At 38.6% G+C, this 24070-nt stretch overlaps 1 protein-coding gene across 3 annotated transcripts; it reads right to left on the bottom strand.

The window, feature by feature from the left end:
* Positions 1-4015: 4015 nt before the first annotated feature.
* LOC124254783 lies at positions 4016-22067 on the bottom strand. 3 transcript variants are annotated; one of them, XM_046688634.1, is made up of 6 exons: positions 21967-22067; positions 10677-10760; positions 10319-10444; positions 9615-9698; positions 9027-9068; positions 4016-6054 (listed from the first exon to the last, which is right to left on the bottom strand). In XM_046688634.1, the coding sequence occupies exons 2-6, from the start codon at positions 10689-10691 to the stop codon at positions 5872-5874; spliced, it is 450 nt and encodes a 149-aa protein (XP_046544590.1). In that variant the 5' UTR covers positions 10692-10760; positions 21967-22067; the 3' UTR covers positions 4016-5871. The 3 variants fall into 3 exon arrangements, with proteins under 3 accessions (XP_046544590.1, XP_046544591.1, XP_046544592.1); XM_046688635.1 differs by lacking the exon at positions 21967-22067 and adding an exon at positions 20059-20282; XM_046688636.1 differs by lacking the exon at positions 9027-9068.
* Positions 22068-24070: the final 2003 nt, after the last annotated feature.

The raw sequence follows: 24070 nt of genomic DNA, 5'->3' as shown, positions 1-24070 counted from the left end.
TTCCAGACCAGACCGATCCAGACCAGACCAGACCAGTAACCAGACCAGACCAGACCAGTTTCAACCAGACCAGACCAGACGACCAGACCAGACCAGACCAGACCACTGTGTAACTGTTGTCAAATAATATTCGGGCCACGACAAAAATGGCAAATTAACAGCAGGTTCTATAACTCATCATAAAGTGTGCCTTGATGTTTCATGAATACACAAAGAAAACGACCTTTCCCGACATTTCAGTCATGTTTTGATGTTTTGAACTCTATGATCGCCTAGACCTTGACTCTCAATGTCATACAAGCATATGCCAGAATACACTATGCCATTAAAAAATTGGTCAACTGTAACATAGGTTATATTTGGGATTGCTTTACCCAGCTGAATTTGTCATTTGTCATTTGTCCCCTTCAATGTACATCTTATGCGTGTAATACTTAAAGACAATCAATGTAAGGGGAGTTTTAAACTCTTTGCATTTGTAATTAATGCATTATGAACGATGCCAAGGAAATATGACCTTCGCATTCCGTGTGAATCCGACTTACCGTCAAGATGTTCCAGGCTGGCATTCACTTGACGTTCATATGGACGTCGCAAGACTCAACCACGCCCATGAAAGAAGTGCGAAGTCAGTTACATTCACCTAAAAATATGACGGTTACCTACTTTCAACTTTGTGTTAACCATTCCGATTTCCCAGCCGCTGATATCTGTTTGCAATATGAAGATTTGAGAAGGCACAACACGTTTCCGAAAAACATTGAGATGAGCTGAATGTAGCCGAGACCCGTAACCTCTGCTCCAACAGCATCGTTAAAGTTTACAGCAATTTCCCTTGCCGTTTCGTTTGTTTTTGTCTGTTCTTAACGGCGCACTGACCAATAGTCCATATATATGGCGGCTGTCAGTAAATAATTGAGTCTGGACCAGACAATCCGGTGATCAACAGCATGACCATCGATTTAGGTAATTGCCGTTTGGTTTGCATTTAGTTGAACCTTGATTGGGATTCTCAGCCAAGGCAGCGAGGTGACTATTATCACCTCTGCCTTTGTTGCTATGATCACTGAATTTACACTGTATTGTAGGTGTGTTTTTTGCCGTCACACTTTTTTGTACAGCCTTTGAACACCTGGTATCACTGAGTGAGTGAGTGAATCTAGTTTTACACCGCTTTTAGCAATATTCCAGCAATATCACGCCGGGGACACCAGACATGGGCCTCACACGTTGAACCCACGTGAGGAATCGAACCCGGGTCTTTGGCGTGACGAGCGAATGCTTTCACCCGTTAGGTGACATTAGGTTTTGCGAAACGGTGAGGGGGGTCGCCTTTTAGAAACAAAACGGGGAGAAATGACTCAAATGAAAGTGGGACATCGGACGTCATGTTTGGTGTTTTAAGTCGGACATGTCCTTCAAGATGTTGAGTTGAACCATTTTGAAAGATTTACCGAGACAGCAAATGGTGTAACCATTAGCACAGTATAAAAAAGAGTGGTTATACTGGTCTCATTCCTTCTCATTCCGGTTGAAATCAGTGGATTGAAATAGTCTATTTGACCATTAATGTTCGATATTAAACCGTCAATATACCTAAAGCTTAACGTAAATTCCATGGCCAAAGTCCCTTGTTTATTTAATCCCAGCAGAAATTCTTACTCTTAAAAAAATCAGCAAGAAACATGCCAGTTGTTCGTTTAATATCCCTCTCTCAAAGCTGGGATGAAAAACAAATGTGCCATGCTGTGTGGCCTAACAATGTGATGGATTTCTAAGAGCGCTGTTATGTGCATGCTTTTTCATAGTCATATTTGTCCAAATTAATCAGGAATCTAGGGGTGACATGTAGATTAACGTTTTTTCTTTCTCTTTCTTCAATAATTGATATAAGTATACATATTTTCTGCAAAGACTTGCTGAAAAAGAGACGTAAAGACATAATGACAACATGTGGACATAAAGGAAATATTATTTATTGACTACAGGATATCCCCATTTCCGAAAAAGAAAGCTAATTGATACAACATGAATGGGGGTTAAAATGAATAATAATCTAATTCTTAGAAAGTTTAAATCCTATTTAATAATTGACTCGAAATCTACAAAAATAAGGTAATTAGGAGAAAAGTTAATTATAGATGTAATGACGGTAACTGATCAATCAGTAAATTTAAATCTGTTTAAGAATGATTAACTTTAAATTGAAACTATTTCCTTTTGTGATGACTGGAACTTTGTGCGTATATCTTCAGTAGATGTAGAAAATTCCCCCAAAAATTCTTAGAAAAGATGGAATACGTTGATCTGGTATAATTAAGAAAAAATTAAGAAAGGTGACAAAAATTACATCCAAAGCAGTAAAAACACAGGTACATGTAATCATATGATATAGGATATTGATATTAAAATCAAACGGGTTTTAGTCCTGCTTTCTTTGCATTTTATAATAAATCTGCTTCCATTTATTGGTCAAATATTTTCAAAACTTTTGACACTTCACTAAGTGAGTGTAGTTTTACGCCACTTTTAGCAATATTCCAGCAATAAGATATTACCATAACCGTTCACAGCGGAATGTCACAAACAAAACGTACATCTCTAGCACAGTGTTACCATAACCGTTCACAACGGAATGTCACAAACAAAACGTACATCTCTAGCACAGTGTTACCATGACCGTTCACAGCGGCATGTCACAAACAAAACGTACATCTCTAGCACAGTGTTACCATGACCGTTCGCAACGGAATGTTGCATACAAATGTGCATCTCTATCACAGTGTTACAATGACCGTTCATTTTGAAATGTCACATAAAAATGTGTGTCACTATCACAGTGTTACTATGACCGTTCACAGCGGAATGTTGCATACAAAACGTGTATCACTAGCACAGGGTTACTATGACCATTCACAGCGGAATGTCACATACTAAACGTGTATCTCTATCACAGTGTTACTATGACCGTTCACAGCGGAATGTTACATACAAAACGTGCATGTCTATCACAGTGTTACCATGACCGTTCACAACGGAATGTTGCATACAAATGTGCATCTCTATCACAGTGTTACCATGACCGTTCACAACGGAATGTTGCATACAAGTGTGCATCTCTATCACAGTGTTACTATGACCGTTCACAGCGGAATGTCACAAACAAAACGAACATTTCTAGCACAGTGTTACCATGACCGTTCACAACGCAATGTTGCATACAAATGTGCATCTCTATCACAGTGTTACTATGACCGTTCACAGCGGAATGTTACATACAAAACGTGCATGTCTATCACAGTGTTACCATGACCGTTCACAGCGGAATGCCACATACAAAACGTGTATCACTAGCACAGGGTTACTATGACCATTCACAGCGGAATGTCACATACAAAACGTGCATCTCTATCAGAGTTTTACCATGACCGTTCATACTGGAATGTCACATACAAAATGTGTATCACTAGCACAGGGTTACTATGACCATTCACAGCGGAATGTCACATACAAACGTACATCTCTATCACAGTGTTACAATGACCGTTCATGGCGGAATGTTACATACAAAACGTGCATCTCTATCACAGTGTTATCATGGCCGTTCACAGCGGAATGTTACATACAAAACGTGCATCTCTAGCAGAGTGTTACACTGACCGTTCATGGCGGAATGTTACATACAAAACATGTATCTCTAAAAGTGTTACGAAGACGGTTCTCAGTTACCTGTAAAATATGCATCAGCGCTAATACTAGGATGGCACTCAGGTACAAAACGGGCAAACCTTTCACGGCATTACAAGGCCTCGTCTCAGCGGTCTGACATGAAACCAGCTACTATACCAAGGCAATGGAAAATAAAAGCTCAGGATGGCAGCAGTATATACCAGACGTTCTATTAAACAAAACTACCATCTGCAAACAACATCTTTTCTTGGCACAAGAAATTGAAGCAAACCACCAGCCTGTGCCCAGAGTCATAATGACAAATAAAGCGTTTATATTTTCTCTATGTATAAGTTTAATATCCCCATCACCAGGCTGATTCAAATATCGAATACAAGTCATTAGGTTTAGTACTTTTAAGTGCAACATTGAAGGTTAAATGTATTTGTCCTTTTTGTACATTCGTCACCAGTTTGAAGCTGAATAATGTTTTAAAGATGCGAAACATACCAGACATGGATCGCAGCTCTGTTATAAGGTTCCATACAATTTTTCCTAGTACATGTGGTTTTTAGGTTAATAGGAACTTTGGTTGAGGGTGCAACGACAAAATATGTTTTAAGTTTATGTTAAAATGGCTACACAATGCCATTTAGAAAGTGGTCAAATGTAACACATGTTATATTTGGGATTACACTTTCTCAGTAAAGTACCGATTCTAGTACTGTTGTTGGGTTGAGTCCCATCCTGGATGTTTATGAGCCATCACAGAGGCGATGGCAAATGTTATTCATATAATTATTTCGGTCTATGTATAGATTCTTTCAAACATATATCAAAGATTGCATTAAATCCAAGAGAACTTGATCAGCATCCGAAAAAGTATTGGCTACATGTTTACTGCATACGAAATATTTTAAGAAAATAGCATCTACATGTAAATATGCGAAAAAACAGTTTCTAACTGTGTACCATATTTATCCCAGCGGATAAGTCATCAAATTGTGCACTTCGTGTTACAAGCATGAAATTTGGCATGATTGCCAAATCAAACATGTTTGCGTTGGTTTTGATGTGGTTTTTATAGGTGATCCATAGTCAATCAAGTTCATACATTATACATATGAGTAAATCTAATAATATTTTTGTTCTCGCTATATCAATGATACATAATTTATTAGTATTTGGAAATTTAAAAGTGAGTTAAGATGAATGTTTTCGGAAAATTAATTTCTTTCCAAAACAAAAAAAAGAAAAAGAAAAATGTCCAATATCTGCGAGGCTTCTCGTTTAGAATTTGCTAACAAATGATAAAAAAGTTAGATCACAGGATGATCTCATACTTATTTTACTGATGTAGTCTTTATGGCGGCCATTTTGAAAAATATGTCAATTTCCCCTTTTTTCCATTAAATTGACTATCGTAGACGTAACCGTTAAAGAGAGAAAGGTATGTATGCTGAAACATGATCAGCTGTGAATTTCCTACAATTTGGTATATGATTTATGAGAATGGGAGAAGTTTAGAAAACGTTATGACGAAAATAGTAATTTTATATATTCTTTTTCAATTTTTTCCCTCCAAAAACAAAATATATATATATATAAAATCTGCAAGGCCTCTCGATCTTTCTTTGATAAGAAGGGAATAAGCTACAATCATGCCACATTTCATGCTTGTAACACGTAGTGCACAATTCAGTGAAAAACACTGCACTTATCTGCTGGGCTGATTTCTTTGTGTGTCGCACAACCATACTTGAAACTATAAATTATTTTGTTTAAACTGATGGTCTTTCTTAAACACTTCCAACACGTCAAAAAGACCAAATATTGTGTCAGACATAAACACAGATTCATCTGTAAACATCAGTAACTGTAATTCAGGGTTATTTTTAATTCCTTGTACCAAACCGACTTCACTGTCGAAGGAAGAGTTGTAAAATAAAAACTTAACAACGAAGGACAAAATACACACCCCAGCTGGACACTCGAGACTAACAGATACCTTGATACTACGTTCTACACATAATTGGGCATAATTATAGATGTATTTGATATAATGTTACAGACTATCATATACTAAACAAAATACGTTAGTGATTACGAAAAATTCTTATATATATTGATAGAAATTATTTTGCAGTACATATTATCGCTACAATGATGAGACATATATGTAACCATATCTTAACCGTGACTTCAGGATACATCGCTGGTTTCTGGGGGAGTAGGGGAACTCTGTGGCAAGGCGCCATTACTTGTACGCTGTGACGAAGTGGGAGAAGGCACTACATTTTGTACTTTGATCTTTCTTGCATGGTCCTGTTTCTTCCGACTTTGACATATTCTTTCCAGACTTTCTTCACTACTTTGCCGACGAAACTGTAACATAACCACATTAGGAAAGGCATATCAATACATAGCTTGAATTTCAACTTGAACCGATATTTTTTCCAAAAGTACAAGTGTTCCTTTATTCTTTTCCCGGTTTCTTCACAAGGTTTGTATTGCACAGTGCGTGAAATTCTGGAAAAGAATACAGGAACACTTTCACTTTCATGTGTTCCCTTACATATGATACGGAACACACGAAGGGTTTTTGGTTTAGTTTGTTTTGTTGGTTGGTTTTTAATACCGCACTCAGCAATATGCCAGCCATATAACGGCGGTCAGTAAAACATTCGAATTTGGCCTAGACAATGTAGCGATTGAGGCGGGGGGTAGCCTAGTGGTTAAAACGTTCGCTCGTCACCCCGAAGACACGGGTTCGATGTATTGAAGTCCATTTATGATGTCCCTCGCCGTGATATTACTGGATTATTGCTAAAAGCGGCGTATTACTAACTCACTCACTTAAAGTAGTGGTTTATTTGATCCAGGCAACTGAGGCATAAATTCCGGCCCAGATTGGCATGGATCACAGTAAAAATATAAATATGATATAACGTAATTCGCAAGAAATCTGAATTCATCGCAGTTTAAGATATGTTTCCATGTACTAAAGTGAAATATTCCAGACAGATGAACTCATATATCAGATATGGACACAACATTATCGGCCTGCTTTATCGAAAATGCGGCCCCTATAAAAATTATAGAAGTATTTTTCACGTAAAATTACTCAGCTTCCAAACTACTTTGTTGTCTGTCTGACATAGTGTAGGCATCTTCATGATCATGGAATGACTGGCGTTTGGTGAAAGATATTGCTGAAATATTGCCGATGTGACTTAAAATCTTAACTCACTCACTCACTGGTGAAAAATAGGGATCAGTGCCACACGCTCTCAGGCACACACCCACACACGCACGCACGCGCTTACACATACCCATATTTATTACGTGCCATTTCTTTTTCTCAGTTTGTTCTCAAACTGTCAAAATCATTGCTCTCGTTGTTTGATTCCTGCCCGATTGAACTCTTTTGTTCTACCGTATTAGGTAAATTAGTGGAAGGGAATTGAATGTATAACCATTTCATATTTTTATTATCATTCCATTATTATCAGATCACCAATATGAGAGAATTAATTTATTCATTTGTAAAACGTTTGCCAATCCAAGCTAATCAAAATGCAATTCATGTGCACAAAAAAACAAAGCAGCAGGAACGGGATGACAATTTGTGCCCATGGTTAAACCTACCTCAAGCCTCAGTATCTTATCTCTAAAATTTAACACATATGCCATCAATGAGGAAGTTCTTCACATCACAGAGAAGACTTCTACACTAAATTTTCTTTTTGTACCAGATATTCAGTTTTGGTAGTGAGTGAGTATTGAGAGAGTAAAACACAACATAAAGGCATCACTCACTGTGGTGGCGCTCGTGGGGAAGTCGGTTCTCGATGTTTGCCTACGAAATAATATCACGTAGTGTTATAATAAAGACGTAAACAGGTTCTACTTGTGATAGATGGGTATGTGGGTAACATAACCACATTAGGTAAAGGCATATCATTACATAGCTTGAATTTCAACTTGAACCGATTTTTTTCCCAAAAGTACAAGTGTTCCTTTATTCTTTTCCCGGTTTCTTCACAAGGTTTGTATTGCACAGTGCGTGAAATTCTGGAAAAGAATACAGGAACACTTTTACTTTCATGTGTTCCCTTACATATGATACGGAACACACGAAGGGTTTTTGGTTTAGTTTGTTTTGTTGGTTGGTTTTTAATACCGCACTCAGCAATATGCCAGCCATATAACGGCGGTCAGTAAAACATTCGAATTTGGCCTAGACAATGTAGCGATTGAGGCGGGGGGTAGCCTAGTGGTTAAAACGTTCGCTCGTCACCCCGAAAACACGGGTTCGATGTATTGAAGTCCATTTATGATGTCCCTCGCCGTGATATTACTGGATTATTGCTAAAAGCGGCGTATTACTAACTCACTCACTTAAAGTAGTGGTTTATTTGATCCAGGCAACTGAGGCATAAATTCCACCCCAGATTGGCATGGATCACAGTTAAAATAAAAATATGATATAACGTAATTCGCAAGAAATCTGAATTCTTCGCAGTTTAAGATATGTTTCCATGTACTAAAGTGAAATATTCCAGACAGATGAACTCATATATCAGATATGGACACAACATTATCGGCCTGCTTTATCGAAAATGCAGCCCCTATAAAAATTATAGAAGCCTTTTCCACGTAAAATTACTCAGCCTCCAAACTACTTTGTTGTCTCTCTGACATAGTGTAGGCATCTTCATGATCATGTAATGACTGGCGTTTGGTGAAAGATATTGCTGAAATATTGCCGATGTGACTTAAAATCTTAACTCACTCACTCACTGGTGAAAAATGGGGATCAGTGCCACACGCTCTCAGGCACACACCCACACACGCACGCACGCGCTTACACATACCAATAATTATTACGTGCCATTTCTTTTTCTCAGTTTGTTTTCAAACAGTCATTGCCCTCGTTGTTTGATCCTGCCCGATTGAACTCTTTTGTTCTACCGTATTAGGTAAATTAGTGGAAGGGAATTGAATGTATAACCATTTTATATTTTTATTATCATTCCATTATTATCAGATCACCAATATGAGAGAATTAATTTATTCATTTGTAAAACGTTTGCCAATCCGAGCCAATCAAAATGCAATTCATGTGCATAAAGAAACAAAGCAGCAGGAACGGGAGGACAATTTGTGCCCATGGTTAAACCTACCTCAAGCCTCAGTATCTTATCTCTAAAATTTAACACATATGCCATCAATGAGGAAGTCCTTCACATCACAGAGAAGACTTCTACACTAAATTTTCTTTTTGTACTAGATATTTAGTTTTGGTAGTGAGTAAGTATTAAGAGAGTAAAACACAGCATAAAGGCATCACTCACTGTGGTAGCGCTCGTGGGGGTGTCGGTTCTCGATGTGTTTGCCTACGAAATAAAATCACGTAGTGTTATAATAAAGACGTAAACAGGTTCTACTTGTGATAGATGGGTATATGGGTACGTTAGGTTGGGATGATTCTTGAATATATGATCTATATCAGATTGTACCAGAATACACCAGTACAAGGAATGATTTAAGAAATACAGTTAGCTCTACCACCATGTATAGTGTAATAAAACACACTTTCGCCCTGAACTATTATAGTTAAAGAGCGAGGACGCTTGCATCCGAGTCTGTTGATCGGTCGGTGGGTGGGTCAGTGGGTAGGCGGGTGGAAACTGCGTTGAGTCCGCGTAATAAACTAGACACCCATAAACCTAACCTTGTCTCAAGGTGAGCCTAAATGGACCGAAGGATCAGGCACGGTTACGTCACTATATCCTAACTGCAATGACAGATGTTCATAATGTCAATCACTTGACAGTTTCACACACGATAGTTTGGTGCAGCGCTAAGAAAAGAAATAAATAAAATCCTATATGGCTGGTTACGGGTTAGGTTGTATGCAGGTACAACGAGAAAAGACTTACCCGCCTGTTTGTATCTTCGTCACATTGGTAGTCGCCAGGTAGATCCACCGTCTTAGAGGCACGCAGACTTCTCCCAAGTTTTTCCTTACGAGAATACAACGCTCTATTAGTAACATACACGAGTAATATCCGTTTATATAGTCAACTATGAAGTCATCAAATCAGGTAATACACTTATTATACAGGCACACCTACTTCTTGCATAAATGTCTTATCCTCCACTTCCATGGAGATGTTCATTGCGAGGAAATCCAAGTAATGTTTTCACAGTTAACTTCAGATGACATTTGCTTGACAATCATCGTGACGGGGTCTTGCTCACGATATCGACCACTAGATTGTCCGTTGATAATCAGCTTTAATACGGCTGTTAGGACAGCAATAGTTCATACATTGATAATCAGCTTTAATATTGCTGTGGACAGCAATAGTTCATACATTTTCTTTACCACCTGGATGTTCCTAAGGCTGGTGCAAATGCAATACATACAACCAAGATCTCAGTAACTCAAAAACTTTCAGTTCAGAATCGAACAGCGGTTTAGTGAGTCAGTGGGTATGGTTTTACGCAGCAATATTCCAGCAGTATCAAGCGGCGCACCAAAAGTGAGTTTCACTTATTGTTCCGAAAACAGATTTGACACCACATTATGAGTGATTATTGCCATTTATGTCAAAACAGAGTTCCTGGAAGAGCTACTTACCTGTCTGGGAGGTAGAACTGGCATGATAAAGGACAGGGGCACCCTATTCGTGGATTCATTCTCCTCATCAGTCCCGATTGTCAACCGCCCCATCCTGGCCACGAACTCGAATCTGCCAGGATCATGCTAAATTGAAACCAAACATACTGATTAATCATTTCATTTTTTTCACGCTCCTTGCCATGAAGATACCTTTAAGAACATTCTTTGCCGATGCATTGTATAGTTCCAAAAATGATAACAATCCGTGTGTTAATAATGTTTATATTCTCGGCATATCATATCACACATCGACGTTATTGATATTAAGTGCTGAAAACATGTGAAGAAACAGACCCCATGTGTTGATGTGACTTACCCGAGCTGCACACATGCTGATGGTTTGGATTGTCTTCTTTCTGTATTTAGCGTTCTTGGCTGCTGGCTGTTGGAGTTACCCTATCTGAAATTGTTATTATTTTTCTTTTACATATTGATAATAAATAATTGCAGCAAAGAGGTTTCGGGTGATTAGGCTCTTCATTAGTTCAGGGGCCCGTCTACAGGCATCTACATCATCATCGTCATTTTTATGATCAGAACATGATTATTTGCTTTCAACTCGAGTCAGATTTGAGTTCCAGGTTTGAACGGACTCCTTAGACAACATGTATGTTGGGTTTGAATCCCAGAACCGATCTGACTCTCAAGACAATTATATGATGGTAGATTTGAGTCCGGATTACGAAACTCTATAATGATGGTGGATTTAACTCCCATATTCGCATAGTCCAGTTTGCAGGTGGTTAAAGTCCAAAGTGACTCAGGTGAAACTACTAACCTATGAATGGTGCTAACAAACCAGGACAATTAAGGGAGAATCAAGGATTCGAACCCACGCCAATTGGACGCAGACACGACCACAGAACGCAACTCAGCACAACGTATGGCGGCGCCTAAGACGACTAGGGCCACTTATGATTACATATCGTTTATATTTTACGTATGTGGGATATTTATTGTATGTTCGTATATGTATGTGAGAGCGTGCGAGCTTGTACGTATGATTGGTTGGTTTGGTTGTGGTTTAACGTCGCACTCAGCAATATTCCAGCAATATGGCGACGGTCTGTAAATGAGCGAGTCTGGACCAGACAATCCAGTGATCAACAGCATGAGCATCTACGCAATTGGGATACGATGACATGTGTCAACCAAGTCAGCGAGCCTGACCACCCGATGCGTCTTAAGACAAGCATGGATTACTGAAGATCAATTCTAACCCGGATCTTGTGTGCATGTGAGTTTTTTTCTAATGTACTTTCACGAATCCGTGTGTACTTTAATGGGAATGAACATAAAAATACTATAAATTGATAAACATGTATTAATATGAATCCTCAACCCCCGCCCCGTCCCTTCCAACGGTAAATCCGTCTCTGTCTTGTGTTGCAGTTTTCCATACCGCCCCACAGCTCTTGGACCATGAAGTTTACAATGGTTGAGGTTAAATGAAAGTAAATTTTCTTTTCTTTATGATCATTGCATGTTTTGTCCATTGTTTCGATGGTAACAATATTATTCGTAACGACCCAGCACAGGCTACGCTATCCTGGGTTCAGAGTTTCAACGGCGAAAAGTGGAGCGCGTTCATGGTTCACGTGCACTGACATCCTGAGCGTTTACAGGTTACACGGAACCAAATGTTACCATAGGCATCTATAGTAACGTTTTATTTTTAAATTATCTAGACTGTCAACAGCCGTTACATGTACATACAGGTACACCGTCGCCTTTAAACCCATACTTATCACCTATTTGTCGGAGTTTGGTCAGTCAGCGTATGACGTATTTGATTTGTCGAAGTTTAGTCAGTCAGCTTATCATCAATTTGAGCCACCAACGGTGATATATGAGCATAAATTATGCATAATTAATCAAGATGACACAAAAATATATTATATATAGTACTACTCTTTAACGAAGTTGAGTTTGTAAATGTGCTGCAATATTTTTACTGACTTTGAATACGTTGGTGATACAGCTTGTTTAATAAGGCCTTTAAGTGGTGTGACAGATGAATTAGATGTCCACATTGACCCTGACGTTTGCGCTAATCCAAACAATAAATCGATTTACTTGATTGCATGTGTTTCCACAACTCTTTTGCAGTCGAAGATGTATGACTGCAGATTATGGGAGGCAAGTAAGGTTTCCTACCCAGGGCTTGTCGTGAGGGGGGCGGTGGGGTAACCTTGTGGGTAACCTCGTCACGCCGAAGACATTCATTAACTCATTTAATAAAATTGGTATTACACGGAAGGTCGTTTAGTATCCTCTATATTTCATTTTTGGCTATAATGACGTATAATGCTTCTATGTGCAGGTCTACACGCCATGGAGATCTATAATCCATTCTTCAGGCAGGCGACTTGATCCCCGAGCAAGCCATCCACAGTCACGAAAGAATAAACAGACTCCTTTGTCAATGTGCGTAAACCGAAACTGCATTATCGACATGTACACATTAATGACTTCCCCGAGTTGAGGACAAGCAGGCAGGTCAACATGTCAGAGAGATAATGAACACATCACGTGATCACTGGCTGCACCCGACACTTTTATCTCCTTCACGCATGCAAACGTGTTAAAGGGCCACTGATCCAGAGCAATTTCCGTGGACTGGTTGTTGCTTTGTTATTGTTTTTCTCCAGTGAGTACCCGGATGATATCCCAGAATTCATCACTGGTTCGTTACCTCTGCTGCGCCATCCTCATGCTATTGATAGTATAAGTATAGTCTGATCAACAAAGATGAAATCTGTTTTACTCGATAATCTTATGCTGATTTTGTTGTAAAATTATGTAGACTTTGATGAATAATTTGGTTTCTTCTAAAAAATTATTCACTTTGATAAAAATGCTGATTTTGATGCATAATTTTGATTTCATAGTAATGTTGACTTTATAAAAATGTTAACGTAAGTGGATGGAGAATTTGATTTAAGAAATAGTTTGGCCTTGAATTTGGTGAGAAGCCTGATACAATAGCATTGTTTTGAAAGTAAGGCTAACAGGATTCAGGATTTTATATGCTCATAAATCATACAAAATGATATCGAGAACATACATATATTTTGATAAATACAAAGTGCCATTTGGCTTATATGCATGTGAATATAATATAAATGTATAACTAAAACAGGGATAATATAGTTACATAGGGAGTCTTGGGGAGAGTAGTGAGCTTGGGTTCACTATTAGTCAATCTGAATGTTGTATTTAATGGCAATATTTTTATAACAAATGAAAACATTTTAAGTTTAACCATCTGCCAGTGGTAAAAAATGTTAGGACTGAAATAACGAAGTCAATGTACATCTTTATATTTTGTCTTATAATCCTAATTAGTTTAATATCATATTGGTATGCATTTTGAAACTTTATGAAATGCACACAATCTGCTTATACTTAGTGAATTTATAACATGATTGTAATATCTAGACATTTTATAGATTGCCAACGTGTATCATATTTCGCACACGCGCCCTGAGTGCGACCTAGTGTATGTTGTCTGTCTCATTACACTTCACGGCAAAAAAAATGATTCTGTTGAATGTCATAACAAATAAATACAAACAAAATGCAAATATTAAAATTAAAACCGACAATATCATAATATAATAAAAAACAATATCAGACTATTACCTTGTTCGGGGAACAATATCCACATAAAGGAATGAGATGCCATTCATCTGCAGCTGACAAAGTATCCTGTCCAATGCCATGTGTCTTTTAACAGTCTAATATGCGATAATCGTTTCAGGTTTTTCACATTGGTGTATAGTCCCATTGGTCTCTTTGTAAAACAACGTCCTTCCTTCAAAGGATTAACCGCCAATACATTGATTGATTGCTCATTATCACACCTGCCTGTCTGTGTAATTACATAATGTGACAGAGACCGAAGTCGGGCCATAAATCAATGCATTTTGTTTATGGTGTATAGCCTGATTGGTGTTAAGTTCAAATTGCATGTGGTCAGTGATAGCAGCTGTGTATTGATTATTGTCATTAGCAGACAGGCAGGCAGACACACAGGTGTCAATAAAACAAGACATTGAGTTTTGTCTGTGACAACGACATATCTATATCACAGTTAGAAATTCTGTCAACGCTAAATAATGACATTGCTTTGAGGTATCGAACTGAGAAAGTGTCTCGGTAAGAAGAACGTGTGGTGAAATAGACAAATGAAATTATATAAACAGTTAATTTACTGTAATAACATATAAAAAGCTCGCGCCTGTGAGATATCAACAAAACATTAGAAAAATAGCTCACACCAAAGCCTTCACAGAGTATTCACCCGACAACCCGCTTCCAAGCTGCGCGAACCTATTTACTTGCGCACGTGCTATGAGCGCAGCCCAGCTGTTGAAACCCGTTTTCCCCAGAAAAGTCTGGGGAAAATTAGTGAAACCTTTGAACTTCGATTTCGCGCGGTTTTTTTCATCGCATTATTTTTCAACTTTATAAGTTGAATTTGCATTTTTGACGCTTTGTTTCGGTATGTCCATACCGAAAGGTATCAGAATCTGCAAAGTTGTGTTTTACGTTGCATGTGACCTTTAAGCGACGAGTGCACGACATTCATTGTCGGGATGACTTGATCTGGGTCGTTCAAGACGTTTGGTCCACCTTTACCCCTGCCTATACCGAATCCTTGTACAAGCTTAAGAGTCTACCTAAAAGAATCCGACAGGTTTTGAGAGTAAATGGGTGTATTACCAAGTTGTAATGTTTACAGATAAGTACCTAAACATTGGTTTGTGACAATAAAACCATTATGATCGCCATGTCGTTTGTGACCGCTCTTATTGCGGCGGCCATCTTGTGGAAATACTTATGACCCGAGTTGCTGCCCATGATTACGATATCATTGAGATATCAAACTTTAAGTGAAAATCATCTTGCAGTTTTGATCTTGAGAATTTTCGCTACAGAAATATTCACTTAATTACAGTCCAAACTTTGAAAAGACGAAATGTTTTGCAACTAACATTCCGCCGGCATATGATCAGAAGCTGATCGTCAATACTATAACTATGTGTTGACCTGGCGAATTTTGCTTCTTGCATATATCTTCCTGTATAAAGCAAATATATAGAGAGAGCAATCTTTCGACTTTCTGTAGGAATATGCAAGGGATATGCGGCAAGATATCGACTTGGCTGTACGGATATGCAAGCGATCGTTCTCAACGTAACCCATGCAGTAAAGTTTTTCTGAATTTGGTTTAGCCATCAAGATGACAGGCTTCTTTGTCTGTATTTCTGCATCTGATGGCAGCAATATATCTGCATCACGATACCACGTGAACCGGTCTTTCAAAGTGTCTGTCACCTTCCTGAACGGTAACAAGACTGAAGAAACAACAAGAGCAATGCTCTTCTGATTAAACATCTTACTACCACAACCAACACTACACCCTTCTCGCTCCTACACAGGACAAAGCAAGTGCAGCCGTCAATGTAAACGAGATCCGACCACAGCCGTTATTGTATAGATGCTTCACCAATACATAAACCGTTTCATTGTGACTTACTAATTTGTGAACTACAATAGGAGATGATGCGTGACTGTTAATAAGTACACACGTGTATGTTTGATAACGACCAGAATATTATTCCTAATTGCGTCTTTCAAAAATGTGTTTCTATTTGTGCCTAATATACCTTGTACTCAAAAGTACGTGTTAGTCAAGCTGGATATTTGAAGTTCGAATCTGTGTATTGAACGCCAGACGTTTAGATATAGCTTGGACCCTGACAAGCCTCAACTGTGGGGATATCAGGGGACATACCTTAAAGCTAGTAATTATAATAACAAACAAACAAAATTTGGCATATACTTAAGTTATCAATGTGCACGTTTGGTACAAGATATATTGGATTTCGTAGAGTTTAGAAAAATGGGTCTAACCACATACACACACACAACGTTTGTCAAGTGTATGTCAGTCTGAAGAAAATAATAGCTAAGCAATATTTCGCACTTAAGAGTTTTGATGTCATAATATGATTTTTACTTCCTTGAGTATTGCGCACCAAGTACATTGGCACACAGATCACAGATTGTACTTAAAAGTGCCCAAGTACCGGCAACTACCGATTGAGTCGCGCGGTAAAGTTCGACTTATGTTTTCAAATGGCTTTATGCGAAATGTTTGCTGAGATTAGCTTTGTACTTTGTAATCAATAAGTTTCGTTATTCTGGTTGCCAACACCGTCAATCCATTTCTGTGGTTAAATTGACATTTATGAACTTTTGAATTGTAAATCCATATCTAATCTGGCAACGGAGTAACGTGTACACCATTAGTCGCAAGCATGACAGTAAATTTGTGTGACCAGCTCAAGTCAGGGCCCGACATTCCGTTAAAAGGCTGAAGAACATGTAAGGCGTTAAATACAAAGTCATACCACGGGTTCAGTAACTCAAATCGCGATAATGACAGTCATATGGAATTACATTGTAAAGGTATTTGGTTTACACAGTCTGTATAATCTTCACAAGCTTTGCACATTGTGCACAATGTGGATCTACATTATGCATGAACGACTTTGCATGCGTTCTAAATGCATTGATGTGAAGTGTGCACACGCTTAAAAAAACAAATGTTAACGAATGTTGCTTTCCATTGTGTTGTTGACAGATGTTTGTGTTAGCTCTACATTTGTGTTGTGCGACGGTGTTTGTTGGCATTAGCTATTCATTATGTTGTTTTTGACTATGCAGGGTGTTGGCAGTTCAACTGGTGTTGTTGTTAGCTACCAGTTGTGTTGTTGGTAACTTTACCTGTTGTTGGTTATAACTGTCCAATGTGTTGTTGATGACTTTAACTTCTGTTAGTTCTAGCTGCCCAAAGTGTTGTTGATTACTTTACCTTGTGTTAGTTCTAGCTGCCCAATGTATTGCTGATGACTTTACCTTGCGTTAGTTCTAGCTGCCGAATGTGTTGTTGATGACTTTACCTTGTGCTAGTTCTAGCTGCCCAAAGTGTTGTTGATGACTTTACCTTGTGTTAGTTCTAGCTGCCCAATATGTTGTTGATGATTTTACCTTGTGTTAGTTCTAGCTGCCCAATGTGTTGTTGATAACTCGACCTTGTGTTAGTTGAAGCTATCCAATGTGTTGTTGATGACTTTACATTGTGTTTGTTTTAGCTGCCCAATGTGTTGTTGATGATTTACCTTGTGTTAGTTCTAGCTGCCCAATGTGTTGTTGATGATTTACCTTGTGTTAGTTCTAGCTGCCCAATATGTTGTTGATGACTTTACCTTGTGTTAGTTCTAGCTGCCCAGTGTGTTGTTGATGACTTTACATTGTGTTAGTTTTAGCTGCCCAATGTGTTGTTGATGACTTTACCTTGTGTTAGTTCTAGCTGCCCAATGTGTTGTTGATGACTTTACCTTGTGTTAGTTCTAGCTGCCGAATGTGTTGTTGATGACTTTACCTTGTGTTAGTTCTAGCTGCCCAATGTGTTGTTGATGACTTTACCTTGTGTTAGTTCTAGCTGCCCAATGTGTTGTTGATGACTTTACCTTGTGTTAGTTCTAGCTGCCCAATGTGTTGTTGATGACTTTACATTGTGTTAGTTCTAGCTGCCCAGTGTGTTGTTGATGACTTTACATTGTGTTAGTTTTAGCTGCCCAATGTGTTGTTGATGACTTTACATTGTGTTAGTTTTAGCTGCCCAATGTGTTGTTGATGACTTTACATTGTGTTAGTTCTAGCTGCCCAATGTGTTGTTGATGACTTTACATTGTGTTTGTTTTAGCTGTCCAATGTGTTGTTGATGATTTACCTTGTGTTAGTTCTAGCTGCCCAATGTGTTGTTGATGATTTACCTTGTGTTAGTTCTAGCTGCCCAATGTGTTGTTGATTACTTTACCTTGTGTTAGTTCTAGCTGTCCAATGTGTTGTTGATGACTTTACCTTGTGTTAGTTCTAGCTGCCGAATGTGTTGTTGATGACTTTACCTTGTGTTAGTTCTAGCTGCCCAATGTGTTGTTGATGACTTTACCTTGTGTTAGTTCTAGCTGCCCAATGTGTTGTTGATGACTTTACATTGTGTTAGTTCTAGCTGCCCAATGTGTTGTTGATGACTTTACATTGTGTTAGTTTTAGCTGCCCAATGTGTTGTTGATGACTTTACATTGTGTTAGTTTTAGCTGTCCAATGTGTTGTTGATGACTTTACATTGTGTTAGTTTTAGCTGCCCAATGTGTTGTTGATGACTTTACCTTGTGTTTGTTTTAGCTGCCCAATGTGTTGTTGATGATTTACCTTGTGTTAGTTCTAGCTGCCCAATGTGTTGTTGATGATTTACCTTGTGTTAGTTCTAGCTGCCCAATATGTTGTTGATGACTTTACCTTGTGTTAGTTCTAGCTGTCCAATGTGTTGTTGATGACTTTACATTGTGTTAGTTCTAGCTGCCCAATGTGTTGTTGATGACTTTACATTGTGTTAGTTCTAGCTGCCCAGTGTGTTGTTGATGACTTTACATTGTGTTAGTTCTAGCTGCCCAATGTGTTGTTGATGACTTTACATTGTGTTAGTTTTAGCTGCCCAATGTGTTGTTGATGACTTTACATTGTGTTAGTTTTAGCTGCCCACTTTACCTTGTGTTAGTTCTAGCTGTCCAATGTGTTGTTGATGACTTTACCTTGTGTTAGTTCTAGCTGCCGAATGTGTTGTTGATGACTTTACCTTGTGTTAGTTCTAGCTGCCGAATGTGTTGTTGATGACTTTACCTTGTGTTAGTTCTAGCTGCCCAATGTGTTGTTGATGACTTTACCTTGTGTTAGTTCTAGCTGCCCAATGTGTTGTTGATGACTTTACCTTGTGTTAGTTCTAGCTGCCCGATGTGTTGTTGACTTTACCTTGTGTTAGTTCTAGCTGTCCGATGTGTTGTTGATGATTTTACCTAATACTAATACTGGTACTAGTACTAGTACCGATACTAATACTAATACTAGTATTAATACTTATAATAATACTAGTGAGTGAGTTAAGATATTAAGTCACATCGGCAATATTTCTGCCATATCGTGACTCAAACAAGTTATAGATTTATAATGATTAAAATAAATTATCAACACCTGTCAACGAAGGACAATAAAACAACTAGTTCATCACAGATTTCAATTTAAATATAGCAATTAACACTAGAAACATTAACTATAGATGACAAGACAATATAAAAACAGGCTATATATTGCTAACAACTGAAGGTAGATCACCATGCCAGTGACCATGGGGACTTGTAAACAGTAGTTTTGCTTTCTGCATGGACCCTAGCTGGATTTACACCATCCCTTCAGCTGTTAGCAATTTAGATAAATCTAGCCATACATTACAATAACATATATATTACGATTAAAGTAGTAGTAGGTTTAAATTTACTATGAATGTACTGGGACTTACGACTAATACTAGTACTTATACTACTGCTAATGCTAGTTCTAATGCTAGTACTAGTACTAGTACTACTGCTGATGCTAGTTCTAATGCTAGTACTAATGCTAGTACTACTGCTGATGCTAGTACTAGTACTAGTACTACTGCTGATGCTAGTACTAATGCTAGTACTAGTACTACTGCTGATGCTAGTTCTAATAATAATACTAATATTGAACAAGAAATGTAGAAACGTTTAAAATCCATGAAAGATGTGTACGTAACTTTTACCTACCTGCATTGAACACTTTCTGCCAGTGCAAATTGAAAGGCAAAGCTATGTTTCTGTTCTCGTAATATTTTGACGTGGCCTGTTTAAAACGCGCTCTATCATTCACTGCTGTCGGCGCGAAAACGTTATCGAAAACCCCTTTATAACATCGCGTAACGTGCGTATTGTAGATCGGATCGCGTGTGTGGAAACACTAGTTCCTCGGGAATCTGTTGAGGGCGGTTTTGTCGCTGAATGATCTTATTGCCGAATGTACAAAACCTGTATCGCGCTGTGTTATGTGTGGCAACCTGTATTGATGAGATAAGGTGAAATGGGTTTGTCGCTACGTTCAAGGCCATTGCTATTATACAGCAATGCGCATGTATCTGTTACATACAGGTGATAATATCTAAAAACTTTCCTTCTAATCTAACCTTACGAAGAGAATCTATAAGCATATTATGTTTAAGTGTAAACTTTTGAAAAGTTGATAAAAAGACAATACAATCTACTCTGTCTTTACATGAATATTTCTGTACGATAGCCTGAAGTGTAAAAATGTGGTCCGTTGTAGAATGGTTTACCCTGAACGCACTGGGCCTGATATTCACAAATGATATCTAAATTGCACCAGATTACATAAATATTGATGAAATAAAGGATCACTTGCTACATTGTCAAAACTCGTTACATGGGTGATACCATTTTTCTTAATCAAGGGTACAGCCTACTAACCACGGATGCAACCAATCATAACAAGTGTTGTTTTAACGGGTCTGCGTTTTGGGAGGTCTGCGTGTGTGTTACGCTGCTAGATTGCAGCAGTTTAACATTGGGATGAATGATATCGAGTGAGTGAGTTGGTTTAACGCTGATTTTAACACCATATTCCACTTTAGCTGACTGTTCGTAGAAAATCTGGCGTGATGCTCAGGTTTGACATTGACACAGTAATAATATGCATGGAAAAAATGCCGTCCCTCTGTGGTTCATATCCATTAGACAGCGATAGTCGGTACCTGTGGCGGTCATACCAGCTGCCTCCTATCACGGTGACCCTGAACAGAGGCATCGCAAAGGTCAAGGACAGCGGGATGTTGAAAGATAGAACGTCACCTTCAGCAGACTAACATTTTCTGTAACATTCCTTTATAGCTCTATTTCAATGACGTATGTCTGGCGTATCTTCCTCAAACCGCACTTTCTTCAGGCGTCGCTAGTTGCTGTGCAGAGTTGCTCCGTTTGGCCGTGCCAGGATCCGCCTGTGGAAAAAATCTTTCATCGGCGTCTCTATCAATACCACATACATGTACCTATGGACCGCACCAGTGTCTTGTCAGCCCGGAGAGCGGAAGGTCTCATCCCTTGACCGATGCATACCAAAAGGCCTTGAAAAGTAGTACCTGGTATCTAAGTGGACTCGCAATATCAAAACCGGACACGTGAAGATCTGGGTTAGAATTTGATAGTAACCCATCATTGTCGTAAGAGGCGACTTACATGATCAAGTGGTGAGGTTCGCTGGCTTGGTTTTGTTTGTTTGTTGTTCGGGGCGCTGAGGTAGCCTAGTGGTTAAAGCGTTCTCTCGTCACGTCAAAGGCCCGGGTTCGATTTCTCACATGGGTACAATGTGTGAAGCCCATTTCTGTTGTGCCCCGTCATAATAAGAGGCGTTAAAGTAAACCCAGTCACTCACTTGTTTGTTGTTTAACACCACACTCAGCAATGTTAAAGCTATTGGGTAATCTAATATAATCTGGAATTCCCATATTCAGGGTAATATCAGGAGAGCCAAGATGATAAAAAGGCTCCGTGTATATTTGCGTGTAGTAACAGAGGACAATATGGACGAGTTGGTCAGGCATAACACAACAAACCTTAATCAATAAGGAGAGACAATGATTAATGAGCAAAAACACATGTGATTACCTTCCCGCAAACTTCATGAACTGATCCAGTCCATAACATGCAGATGTTGAGAGTGCTAAAAGCAATCCAGATACTTCTACAGCACTGGTTCGCCTTAGTCCCGCCGAGTCGATCTGGATGGTTCGATCAGCTCAGGTACGATCAAACCGCTGTCCGGACTGTAAATCATCGATTTGTTTACATAACTGCTGTTTTCTTGGAACTCGGGGTTTTGCGTAATTTTCACACCTTAAATGCTGGTTGTTGAAATTACGGTATTATTTCCAAAGCAATCAATACCACAACGATCGAGGCACAAACATGCACTGTAAATCTGCAGTGTATCACATAACCGTGATAACAGACTACTTGTAAAAACAATCTAGTTAATTAGACAAGTCTCTTTGGAGACTGAAAAAGATGTTTTATTAATCATGTAATTATGTTTTGAGTTAGCACAAAGATAGTATTGTCTGGCATGCAAACTGCTCCTATTCACCTTGTCTGCCTGTGCCGCATGGCAAGACTGATCACGGTCGCCTTGACATCTATATCCGATGTCTCATAATGAGGACACTTGGTATTCACGCACGGATAACACGGCTAGGGTTACAAACGTAATGATAACTGGGTAAGAAATGGTGTAACGCTAGGTGAATCAATGAATATGGGTTTGGTCCGCTCTTAGCAATATTCCAACAACGTCAAAGCGAGTGACACAATACATTAGCGACGGAAAAAAACCTTAACACAATAAGCGAGCGGTTTAACCAGTAGGCTGCCCTATCGCCACAGCAAAGTACAGGATTTACCTGATAGTTATTCATAACACATGTTTATGACGTAGTCAGAACTCTACATTGGATGTTTTATGGACTTGGAACGAGTTTTGCCGCTTTTATCAACTCATTGTCGTCTTTAAAAACTAGAAATAAAAATATGAGTAAGTGAGTCAGTTTAAAATATTGTAACGCCGCTGTGAACAATATTCACGTTATATCAAGGCGTATCTCCGACATTGACTAGATAATGAAAACCAATGTCCGCAGGTGTGGACGTGCATCATATCAAGAGGGCGTTTGTAATGTCAAGACGTGCATCATATCAAGAGGATATTTGTAATGTCAAGACGTGCATCATATCAAGAGTATGTTTGTAATGTCAAGACGTGCATCATATCAAGAGGATGTTTGTAATCAAGATCTGTTTGTAATGTCAAGACGTGCATCATATCAAGAGGATGTTTGTAATGTCAAGACGTGCATCATATCAAGAGAAGAGGATGTTTGTAATGTCAAGACGTGCATCATATCAAGAGGATGTTTGTAATGTCAATACGTGCATCATATCAAGAGGATGTTTGTAATGTCAAGACGTGCATCATATCAAGAGGATGTTTGTAATGTCAAGACGTGCATCATATCAAGAGGATGTTTGTAATGACGTGCATCATATCAAGAGGATGTTTGTAATGTCAAGACGTGTAATGTCATCATATCAAGAGGATGTTTGTAATGTCAAGACGTGCATCATATCAAGAGGATGTTTGTAATGTCAAGACCTGTTTGTAATGTCAAGACGTGCATCATATCAAGAGGATGTTTGTAATGTCAAGACGTGCATCATATCAAGAGGATGTTTGTAATGTCAAGACGTGCATCATATCAAGAGGATGTTTGTAATGTCAAGACGTGCATCATATCAAGAGGATGTTTGTAATGTCAAGACGTGCATCATATCAAGAGGATGTTTGTAATGTCAAGACGTGCATCATATCAAGAGGATGTTTGTAATGTTAAGACCTGTTTGTAATGTCAAGACGTGCATCATATCAAGAGGATGTTTGTAATGTCAAGACGTGCATCATATCAAGAGGATGTTTGTAATGTCAAGACCTGTTTGTAATGTCAAGACGTGCATCATATCAAGAGGATGTTTGTAATGTCAAGACGTGCATCATATCAAGAGGATGTTTGTAATGTCAAGACGTGCATCATATCAAGAGAATGTTAAGAATCAAATGTCAGGATGTTTGTAATGTCAAGACGACTGCATCATCATCAAGAGAGATGGATGCATCATTGTAATGTCAAGACGTGCATCATATCAAGAGGATGTTTGTAAT

The sequence above is a fragment of the Haliotis rubra genome, unplaced genomic scaffold (assembly GCF_003918875.1).
Source record: "Haliotis rubra isolate DU_JTF1 unplaced genomic scaffold, ASM391887v1 Scf582, whole genome shotgun sequence".
Classification (NCBI taxonomy): Eukaryota; Metazoa; Mollusca; class Gastropoda; order Lepetellida; family Haliotidae; genus Haliotis; species Haliotis rubra.
This window is presented reverse-complemented; position numbering and strand designations above follow the sequence as displayed.